Below are 11,727 nucleotides of genomic sequence, written 5' to 3' on the forward strand. Positions count from 1 at the left end.
TTCTGCAGATACAGTAGGAAAGTCATCCTTATATTCTCTAAATCTGTGACAGAATATCAAAATGTTCAATCTCATCAAGACATTTCATTGCATTAAATTTCTTGGGCCCTCGAATCAGACATCTTAATTGTTTCAATCTCCAAAAGAAAGAAAACAAAAATGGAAAATTAAGAAGAAAAGGACAGAACAAGAAGACCTCGGAAGTCTTCCTTGTACAGCTGGGAAGACAGGATAAATACTGGCTTCATTTGCGGTTCACATATCAACCTGCGCAAACTTGAGTTGAACTCGAAAGTAATCATGGGTTCTTTTGAATTTATCTCTGTATTCATTATGGTCCTACTTTTCCCATCATCTCATCCCAAAGCCAAAGGTGTCGCTTCAGATTCTGCTAGTGAGGCGGCTGGTCTTTTGAAATGGAAGGCCAGTTTTCAAAACTAGAACAATAGCTTGCTAGCCTCGTGGAACCTCCAATCCATCAGCGGCAAGAATTTTGCCAACCTTCCATGCACTTGGGCTGGTATTTCATGCATTAATGGAAGTGTCAACAGGTTGAATCTCTCAGAATACAGCATAAAAGGTAGCCTTTATGACTACCCATTTTCATCCCTCCCAAATCTTGAATATCTTGAACTTAGCCTGAATCAGATCTTTGGCAGCATACCTCGTGAAATAGGTAACCTGTCCAAGCTCATTTATCTTGATTTCTCAGTTAATGAGTTGTCACAAGAAATCCCACCTGAAATTTGCAACTTGAGAAACTTGACTCATTTAGCTCTCGGAAGTAATCAATTTTCAGGTCCAATTCCATCAGGAATTGGAACTCTGCATAATCTGATTGAACTTTATCTGGACAACAACACTTTGATAGGTTCAATTCCAGCCACTTTTGGTAACCTCACTAGGCTAGTTAACTTATACCTTTTCCATAATCTCCTATCTGGTCCCATTCCTCCTACGATCAGGAATATGATCTCACTTCAGTTTCTTATTTTGTCTCAAAATAATCTTTCTGGTGGAATCCCAAATTCTCTTGGAACTTTATCCAATTTGATTGGTCTAATTCTCTATGACAATCAACTTTCAGGTCCAGTGATCTAAAACTCCTTACAAATATGGAATTAGGCGAGAACCAACTTAGTGGTTCCATTCCTGTTTCAATTGGTAACTTGGGTAACTTGGAAAAACTGTTTCTCCCAAAAAACCAGTTTTCTGGGTCCATTCCACAAGAGCTTTGAAACTTGAAAAAGTAGGCAATTTTGGTATTGGATCAAAATCAGTTCTCTGGTCCATTGCCAGAATTGCTATGTCAAAATGGTTCACTCCAAATCATTTCTGTATCTGAGAACATGCTTACAGGTCCAATCCCTAGAAGCTTGCAGAATTGCTCAAGCTTAGTTAAGGCCAATTTCAACGAGAACAATTTCCATGGAAACCTGTCAGAAATGATCTGCATCCATCCATTCCTGGACTTCATAGATCTCAGCAACAATGAGTTCTACGGTGAACTTTCCAGCAACTGGGTTGAATGCAAAATCTTGAAAACCCTGATAATTGCAAAGAATAACATCACAGGTGGTATACCTTTAGAATTTGGAAATTTATCTCAACTGCATGCACTTGATATTTCTTCAAATTTTTTATCCGGGGAGATACCAAGGGTAGTGGGGAAGTTGACCTCTATGCTTAAACTAGATTTACATGACAACCAATTTGTCGGTGGTGTACCTCAGGAATTGGGAATGCTAACCGAACTTCTTTACCTAGACCTATCCACAAATTCCTTGAATGGATCTTTTCCAGAACATTTGGAAGATTTGAAGCACTTGTTTTACATGAACTTGAGCAACAACATTTTCAGCCAAAAGATTCCATTCGAGATTGGGAAGTTGACCCAACTTTCTGAACTAGATTTGAGTCGAAATTTGTTCACAGGAGAGATACCATCAGAGTTCCGAAGTTTGCAGAGTCTGGGAACATTGGACCTCTCCCACAATAACCTCTCTGGTTTAATCCCAAAGGCTTTAGCAGAATTGCCTGGTTCATTGCAAATTAATATTTCCTTCAATAATTTAGAGGGTCCAATTCCAAGTGGCAGAGCCTTTGTGAATTTAACGATAGAAGAAGTAAAGGGAAATAAAGGCTTGTGTGGCAATATTACAGGGTTACGAGCTTGTGAAAGTTCCTCGTTAATCAATAGTCATGTCAAAAATAAGAGGAAAAAACTTGTTCTCACAGTTGTATTTCCTCTTCTGGGGTCATTCATACTTCTAGGTGCATTCTTTGGTATTCCCAAATTGCGTGATCAAAGGAAAAAAATTTCAAGAATTGAAGATATGGATGTGAAGAAGTGCCATTTATTTGCCATATATGGATATGATGGCAAAGCATTGTATAAAGAAATAGTATTGACTACACAAGAGTTCAGTGAAGTATTTTGCATAGGGAAAGGAGGTTATGGAAGTGTTTATAGAGCACAGCTTTCATCAGGGGATGTAGTAGCTGTAAAGAGACTTCACAACATGCCTGAGATGGCAAGTCATAGAAGTTTCTTGAATGAGATAAGAGCCTTGATAGAAATCAAGCATCGAAACATTGTAAAACTCTTGGGCTTCTGCTCCAACTCTCAGCACTCATTTTTGGTTTATGAGTATCTTGAAAGAGGAAGTTTGGCCAAAATCTTGAGCATAGAAGAAGAAGCTATTGAACTAGACTGGCAGAAGAGGTTGAAAATCATCAAAGGCATCGCTCAAGCTTTATCTTACATGCATCATGATTGTTCACCAGTAATTGTACATCGGGACATATCAAGCAACAACATTTTGCTCGATTCAGAAGACGAGGCTCATGTTTCAGATTTTGGCACTTCTAAGTTTCTGAAAAAAGACTCATCTAATTGGAGTTCTCTTGCAGGAACATGTGGATATGTTGCACCAGGTAATAATGTTTTTTGCCCCTCTTTGATTTATTAACTACTAGATTTTAATACGATCACATGTTATCACGAGTCACGACGTAATTTTCTGTTAGGAAATTGGCTTAATTTCTTTTAGGTAGAATTCTTGTTTTGTGTGAAAGTAACTAGTTTCCTAATTGGTTTTAGTTACTTGAAATAGTAGCCAAGAAATATTTTATTTAGTTTAGGATTAGAAGTTATTTCCTATTCTATGTAAGTCTAGGAATTATAATTGGTTTTCTATTGTTATTTGGGTTTGGCCAAATAATGTTATCTATAAATAAGTGGGTTGGCATACTACACAAAGAGGCACACAAGGGCATCATGTAGCCTTATCCATGGAGTGTGAGAGTGTGACAGCCCCTCCCCCCTAAGGCAACCGGACGGGTTCGGCGGACCGCCTGCCCAAACTCTCCCCAGGACTCAGTCATACCTCCATCAAAAACGGAATAAAACTGCAAATAATCCAACGAACGGGAAGGGTCGCCGCCAAGCAGGATCCAACCACATACAAGTAAACTTTGTTTGCCATGAAAGGGGGTACATTCCCAAATACATAGGTTACATAAACATGAGGAAACACCTTATAATATACATATTAGTATGTTTACAGATCCAAAAGGAACATTGTACGAAGGTACATTTAGGGTTTCCAAATTGTTGAGGAGCTATACCAAAAGAGCAAAAGAATTTCTAACTAGCTTAACTCATTCCTCAAAACATGCATCATGTTCCAAAAGATAGTTCCCTATAAGGAAAACAAGGATAACGGAACGGGGTGAGCTCAAACTCAATGAGGTACCAATAGTATAAACAGTAGCATCAGTAGAATTTAGGAGAAAGCACTTTGGGGCACATATTCACATCAAATACGAGAAATGAATGAACATCACAATGTAAATGATACAGGTGGCTCTCAGGAGCCAAATCCCCGTTGCTATACTTGATCTAGCCTCGTTGACCCTCCGTCAACGTTCAAATAAAGGAACCAGTCCAGTAGATCACCACTTTAAACCGCCAAAATCCCGTACACCAAACATACCCCTTACCGGGCCCGAACGCCAAACAGGAACAGGAATGGTAATACTCGAGTATACCGGAATCAAGAGTCTCAATACCCAAAGATTCCCCCAGGAACAGGCTTCCACGGTTTGTCAATTAACTCGACCAAGCCCTCGCTGGCTCGATTTAATTAACTCCCCATGAGGTTGAGCTCAAGTTTAACAGGGATCAAGTTTAGCAGGGTGATTGTTGGACACACTTCCAAACAATCGCATAACAAGTACAAGTAACAAGTTCAAGTACATGACAAGTACAAGTAATAGATTCTAGTTCTGTCAGTACAGGCAAGAGAACGAGTGTGATAAAGTACACCCTCGTCTCATACAAGATAAACAGTCAGGAAAGTCATTCAAATAGCAAGTTGCAAGTACAGAAAAGCCAGTTTAGCAATAACTCAAGGGAGTGGTGCACTCACAGTTCAAATAGGGATAACTTCAATAGTTTCCTTCCCAAGTGCGACTTTAATCGTCGGCACCCGCTAGAACAATCAAGGCAAACACTTAAGACTCGACTCCAAGACCTAGTATGAAATTCGCAAATGAGACTCGGTTACGAGCCATATGCTTAGTCAAAAGAACCATTAATGCAAAGCAAAGAGGTGACCTCGGAGCGAAAAGGTAACAATTAATCTTAAAGGCGTGAAAACCTCAAAACTCTACCTACAATAATTGACCAACTCCAAATTTGAAGTAGAAAATGAAAGTAAGGTCAATACTAGAAAAACAGGATTTTTCAGTTCCGCGCAACCTTATATGAAAAATCATATCTCAAGTTTTGTAAGTCCAAAATTAATAAAAGTTATACCGTTGGAAAATACATTCAAAGGGCTATAACTTTCCAGAAAACACTATTGTAAGATTCAGAACGCAAGTCAGTCGAATTCAAGTCGCAAGTTGCTACTTTATCCAGTGGAGGACAGAACAGGTGCAATATTTCAGTGAACTTTGAAAAATCACCATAAATTGGACAGAGAGAAACAGGGTCTGAAATTTACATGGTTTATAGCCCTATGAATCTAGTTTAAAATGCAACAAACGGAACTCAATTCCGACATTTTTACATCAAGATATAGCAAAACTCCCGAGACTGCACCGAAACTCCTGCAACATTTGGACAGCATTTCCCCTTGTCTTTCTTTACTTTTCCAACCAAGCCTCAACACCCAATCACAAACTATCAAACACCTTTAATTAGAGCCACAATACCCTTCAAAACAATCAGATGGTAGCTCAACAAAGGAATCCTAGAAAAGCACTAATTATAAACCTAAAAACCAAAAGACAGTTTTGACGTCATTTAGCGGAATGGACACAACTGAAGCTACACTTATCGGATTGGGGTGAAATTTACACCGTTTTGAAGCTAAGAGAAAGGGCTACAATGTTGAAGAAGGCCACTCAGTCCAGTTTGCAATGTATCTAGGTCAAATTACCAAAATAACCCAGATTTTCAAATTCGAAGTTTACTGTAGCAGTCCTGATTCATTCAGTCATATCTCAGCATACACAACTCCAATTCAAGTGATTCAAAGCCATTTGAAAGCTAAGATACAAGGCTATAAATGTTAAGAAGACATTGGCAACCAAATCAGTAGTATTCCTGGTCAAAATAACCAATGACAGCAGCTGATTAGCATGTTCGGATAGAAACAGGGCAGCGGGGGTATTTCAGTCTTTTCACAGGTTACGTTGCTCCGATTGAGTTGAAATTTTGTAGAAAACTATAAAACATCATTCTCTACAACTTTCATGTTTTAACCCAAGGCTAATTCAGTCTCTAACTATGAGGAACAGTGCCGGGCAGAATGAGGGGAAATGAAACCCTAGTTTCCGAAATTTCCGTTCAATGCGGAAATTTTCCGCAATTGGTTACCATTTACACACCAAGGCTTCATTCTAAGCCATTCCCAACCATCATACATGGCCACACAATATGAATCATAATAAAACAGAAAAATCATGTATAAACATAAAACTTCACCAATTCCAACCAAAAGTCACTAAATAACCACTAAAATCATCACTTAAGCTCACATTAATCACTAATTAAGCATTATTGAAAAGAGAAAAGGAGTTCCTCCACCACTCACCTTACCAAGTCAAGAAAGAAGCAACTTAATACCTTAAGCTTCCAAACCACTTCACAACCAAGCTTAACTCCACCAAACTAAGAGGTTTTATGGAGTAATTTGAAGATTAATCGGTTTAATTGAGAGATTGGGCAAGATAGAAGACAAAATTGTGGAGAGTTTTCTTTTCTTTTTTTCTTGGAGAGGGCCGGCCAAGGAGAGGGAGAAAATGGTGAATTTTTGGTGAATTTTGATATTAATTTGGTAAAGGCATGAATAGTGGTCAAAATGGCAAGATTGAATCATATGATGACACTTGTCACCCCATTAAATGCATGAATATCCTTTTGTTCCCTCTCACTCTAATCCATATGGTATCCTCTAATTATCTCCTAACACTGGATAAATTAAACCTTGTAGACAAAACTTAACCCAGTTGGCCGAATTTTTCCGAACTTTTCGCACTAGCGGGTCCCATGTCCGGTATACGTTCTTAATTTCTCAAAAACTAACCGATACTAGAAAAATCATCTAAAACTATATTTACTCATAAAAATTATTTAGAAAATTTTCCTAATAAAGAAATTATAGAAAACGTGCGATTAAATAAAATAAAACCCTAGAAAATACGAAAATTTACGGGCTCTCACAGAGAGAGGGTTCTTGAGAGATGAGAGATGGTATACAAGGGTTGGATTTAGGGTCAAGTTGTATTCTTGTATAGGGTTTTCCTCTCATAATAAAGAACGGGTTTCTCTCAGTAGATGTAGGCTCAATGGTGGAGTCGAACCACGTTAAATATTGTGTGTCGTCTATCTTTCATGCTTGTGGCTTGTTTCCCATTAAATTGTTGTGCACTTGATATCTCAATAGTTGTTTATTCCTCATTTGGATCCTAACATTTTCCAACTTTTCCTTGCAGAATTTGCCTACACAATGAAAGTAACTGAAAAGTGTGATGTTTTATAGCTTTGGGGTCCTGACAATGGAAGTAATCAAAGGAAAGCACCCGGTGACTTGATTGCTTATCTAGTGTCTTCAAAGCCTGAGAAAATAGAACTGAAAGACTTGGTCGATGAAAGACTTCTGTATCCCAATCAAGAAATTGAAAACATTCTGGCATCCGTTCTCAAAGTAGCAAGAGAATGTCTACATGTTGATCCATAATCTAGGCCAACAATGCTCTTTATTTCTAGGTTGTTATCAACTGGTGCACAATCTGTGTAACGTATTGTACACAATCTGTGTCACATATTGTACAAGACCATATTAATCTATTTTCCTAAGTTTTATGGGTAAAACAAATAGATGTAACAAATATATAGAATTTGACTGATGCTCTCTTTGAGATGTGTGGCGATACTGTTTAGAAAAAAATAAACAAAAATCAATTTTCCTAGTTGCTGCATTTGAGATGTGCGGCGATGCTGGATTAAGAAAATCCACCCCAATCACTCCATTTTTGCAATCTTTTTTTTTCAACATTATTTCAAGAAATTTTCCCTCATCTTTTGCCTCATATATATTTCAGATTGCCATATTTTGGAAGGCTTATAAAAGTGGTTACCATTGATCAAAGTCATGATAATAAAGCCAATCCTAGACTGTTTGAAAATTACTGATGGAGGACAAGGAGAGAATAGAGAAGGGGAAACATTGGCAATACGTAGACATATACAAGACAAGGGAGAACGGGCGGTACTTAGACATGTATAAGACAAGGGAGGGCTAGGTTTAAATTGAAACATGTTGTCAGGTGGCAAATAACTAATTTCCAAGGATCCATTTGAAAGAAATAATGCTCCAATGTTAAGAAATAGGAATTTAAAAATCTCAGGGGGTTGCTCACCCACCTGCCACCCCTTTCCAGTTTCCCCACGATGAGGGCACGCTGATAAAAAGAGACTAGGCAAATTCCTTAAAAGACGGGTAGAAAACACGTCATTTCTCCTTATAGACTAGAGTAGGCACTCATCTTGGCTTAGTTCTGTGGACCTTTGCCAAGAAGAATTTGGTGTAGGAACCGTACCATTTCTGGGTCGAGGATTGCTTTGAAAAATTGTTACGTTTTCTATTGACACATTTTTTAATCATATTTTTATTTTATATTTATCAAATCGTTACAATAATTTTTTTACAGAAAGTTCAGAAAAATGCAATCCAAACAAGTTCTAGACTCCGATCACGTAGTTGTTTTCAACGCGTTTTAACTCTAGACCGTGTTCAAAGTTATTTATATGACTGATTAAAGACTCACAATTGGTTGAAATGAACAAAACTGTTCTGCAACTATTCAACCCGCAATCATTTGTGCCCTACCAACAAGAACCCACCATCAAATTTGTTAAAAAATCATTTTTACTTGATCCTTATTTAAAAGGAGTTAAATCCACATCCTTCTATTCAAAATTCACAATTTGATATTTTGGAGTAAAATGCAAATGCAGTTTCGGTGCCTAAATTTTGGTGCTTTAACGACTCAGGAGCCCATTGGACAAAAACAGATTTGGTACTCAATATTACAATATTTAAACATATTTGGTACACTTAATCGATTTTTCAAATTCATTTTGCAAAAAATCACGTGTTATCACATTTCTAGCAATGAAATTGTAAAGAAAGTCCATGTTTATATCTAATTGAAGAATCTTCGAATTCTTGCTTCCACCTCTTCATGTGAGATTAAATGTCACTAAATTTTTCTTACGGTTTCATGGTTAAATCCATAAAAGTTCGATTAAAACAAATGTCTCTAAGTTTTGCTCGTTTTTATTTTATTTTATTTATTTTAATGCTTGTTTATGAAAGGGTATAAAGATAAGAAGAGATGAGAGGAGAGGGGAGTTTGGAGCGTGTATGGTTAGCTCAATTGGGTATCTTCTTAAGTTAACTTATTTTGTTTTTAAATGAGTAATTGATGTTTTATTATTTCTTAAACTAGATGATAGGTTTGCAAGTTATCTTCCAATTATTTTGGAATTTTTTTTATAATTTCATTATGGCGCATTGTGACAGCACATGATTTTGTCATAGAAATTTGAAAAAATCCATTAAGTGTGTTAAATATGCTCATACAATGTAACATTGGGTACCAAATTTATTTTCGTCCAAAGTTTGGGTACTAGAATTGCTCTCAAGAGTCAAAATGTGGGTACCAAAACTGCATTGTACTTTTTGATGCATTAACTACTTGTACTATTAGTATAAAAATTTAAGGTGTAGGTTTAGAATGGAGGTGTGAAACCATACTTACTTCCACTTAATTATAAAGTTAAATATAATGCTAAGTGATAAAATATCTTTCATCCTTTTCTTAGGAAAAAATTATTTTATAAGTTAAATTGGGATAATTTTAGAAACCTGAGATTTCTGATAATTACACATAAATACTCTCTAATATCAAAAATTACACTGCCCTCCCTTTTCATTTTGATGTGACCAGATGTCAACTTTAGCAACAATAAAGAGACAAAAATATCCTTACAATATCAGTCTCTAAAATATTAGAAATGTTGGAAAAATATAAAACTTCCAAGTATAATATTTTTTACATGTAATTTGATGCCATTAAACTTGGGATATATATTGCTTTTGGCGTCTTCCTAACAGTTATACTACTTCTAAAGTGCAGAAGAAATAGCTATAGAGAAAGGAGAGGATCTAGTAGCGAAACTGATAAAAATCCTTCATCTCACGAAGGATAAGTCAGAATAGTAGTATATATGCAACATATGAGCTTGATCAAAAGCTATTGAGGTAAAAGATCACAATTTTGTTAGATTTGTTATACCTATTTACAAGTAATAGACACTAATAGCGGATGTGAATGATTTGTATCCTTGTTATTGTCGCATATAATCTGTTGTTACTATTATAAGATGAAGATATGGCTGTGAGATTGCTTCAAAAGTTAGGCAGCAAAAAGGGATAATGGATTTAAGGTTAGATCACGTCTATGTTGATGTTTTTGATGCCAAATCTATGACTAATAATGCATGCATGTGGTGCATTTGATGGATTTTTGTGCAACTAATGTTCATAGAGCTTAATGATTTATAGAGGGAGACTTGTGTTGTAATGAGTTTTACTTTGATGATCAATATGGCGTTACTTGATTTTTGTCTAAAATATAGATGTTTGGTGACTCAGAAGAATTTTAGTTAAAAGTATTTGTTCATCTCATTTAGTAGATAAATGGCTTGCACTAGTTATGTAGAGCTTGTTGAGTAATGAAGGATGGTAATGGAAGAATGAAAGATAAGTTGAGGTTGTTCTAGAATAATAAAGCTATCTGATGTGGGTAAATGAAAAGAAAAAATTTATGATGGATTATGGAGTTTTTTTTTTGTTTTTTGAAAGCTGCTCTGAGGCATTCTAATATGACAAAGAATATTTTACTTCATTATTTAGATTTTGATGTTAGTAAGTAACAATTATGATACTAATAATTAATTTAGATAAAACGAGATGTCACTTGTGGTTGCACATGACATTGTAGTTCACTACAATAGAAGAGGAACCAGGATTCCCAATGTGGATCTTGGTAAGTATTCTTATATAGAACTGTTGAATGATGTTTGTGAGAAAGCACTTCATAAATTACCTGAAAATCTTAATTATTTGCTACATATGAGATGTGGGATTTCAAGAAGTGCTACAACAATGGATGTCAATACTGATTAGGTGGTCATGGAAATGTTTAAGGTGCATGATAATGAGCTGGTGATCAATTTGTTTGTGGACCATATGGATGTAATTCCATTTAATATGCCTGAGGTGAGGTGAACAACAATAACAACTTTGGTGGTGGCCAAGAGAATCTAGGAATTGAGGAGACTACTGGAAATGTTGAACCTAATTTGCAAAATATTGAAAGGGATGATGAAGTGTTCATTTCAAGTGATGATGATTCTTGGTTGTATGAAGCAAACAATGACAAAGAGGATAGCTTAAGCAATTGCAGTGAGGTACATGAATCATTTGATAGGAGTGATATTGCCTTCTCAGATTATGAGGTGAATGATGAAGGTGATATAATTCTAAATTTTGAATCTGAGGAAGAAATTGATCCAAATAGGGTAGCTTTAAAAGCAAAAATATTCACCTGTAATCCGAGAGAGGATATTGAATTTGAGAAGAATATGTTATTCACCAATGTTGATGCTATTAGGGCTGCTTTGAAGGATTAAGCAATCCAGAAAGGTTTTCCCATAGTAAGACTGAAAAATGAAAAGAAAAGGTGTATTGCTAAGTGTGCTGTTGAAGGCTGTCCATGGAGAATCCATGCTTCTCCTATTGGTGAAACAACTACTTTTCAAATTAAGTCTTACACATCTCAACACACTTGTGTTATGAACAATAGGAATGCGGAGGCTACATCTGATTGGATTGCTAAGAAACTAGTTCCACTTCTTTGGATCCATCCTCAAATGAATACAGAAAGTGTCTATGCTAAGATTGTATCAAATATGGTATGCATCCGAGTAAGATGCAGATTTGGAAAGCAAAGACAAGGGTACTGGAAGAGATACAGGATACACACTATGAGCCATATGCAAGCTTGCCCAAGTATGTTGAGAATGCATCTGCAAGATTCATTTTGACAGGCCAAATCTCTTGATGGAATCAAGATTTCTGAGAA

The 11,727-nt window shown here is 36.3% G+C and overlaps 2 protein-coding genes across 2 annotated transcripts; both read left to right on the forward strand.

The window, feature by feature from the left end:
- Positions 1–300: 300 nt before the first annotated feature.
- Positions 301–1,101, forward strand: LOC113765980 (probable leucine-rich repeat receptor-like protein kinase At1g35710). Its single transcript, XM_027310213.1, has 2 exons — positions 301–406; positions 566–1,101. Exons 1-2 carry the CDS (start codon positions 301–303, stop codon positions 1,099–1,101), a joined length of 642 nt encoding a protein of 213 aa, XP_027166014.1.
- Positions 1,102–1,115: 14 nt separating this feature from the next.
- Positions 1,116–7,055, forward strand: LOC113765981 (MDIS1-interacting receptor like kinase 2-like). The gene is made up of 3 exons (XM_027310214.1): positions 1,116–1,173; positions 1,300–2,937; positions 7,009–7,055. The coding sequence occupies exons 1-3, from the start codon at positions 1,116–1,118 to the stop codon at positions 7,053–7,055; spliced, it is 1,743 nt and encodes a 580-aa protein (XP_027166015.1).
- Positions 7,056–11,727: the final 4,672 nt, after the last annotated feature.

This window comes from Coffea eugenioides, chromosome 3 (genome assembly GCF_003713205.1).
Source record: "Coffea eugenioides isolate CCC68of chromosome 3, Ceug_1.0, whole genome shotgun sequence".
Lineage (NCBI taxonomy): Eukaryota > Viridiplantae > Streptophyta > Magnoliopsida > Gentianales > Rubiaceae > Coffea > Coffea eugenioides.

Coding starts and splice junctions, on each gene's coding strand:
- LOC113765980 (XM_027310213.1), top strand. CDS start 301: ATGGGTTCTTTTGAATTTATCTCTGTATTCATTATGGTCCTACTTTTC. Junction 407..565: donor TTCTGCTAGTGAGGCGGCTG/GTCTTTTGAAAT, acceptor TGAATCTCTCAG/AATACAGCATAAAAGGTAGC.
- LOC113765981 (XM_027310214.1), top strand. CDS start 1,116: ATGGAATTAGGCGAGAACCAACTTAGTGGTTCCATTCCTGTTTCAATT. Junction 1,174..1,299: donor TGTTTCAATTGGTAACTTGG/GTAACTTGGAAA, acceptor GTCCATTGCCAG/AATTGCTATGTCAAAATGGT. Junction 2,938..7,008: donor ATGTGGATATGTTGCACCAG/GTAATAATGTTT, acceptor TTTTCCTTGCAG/AATTTGCCTACACAATGAAA.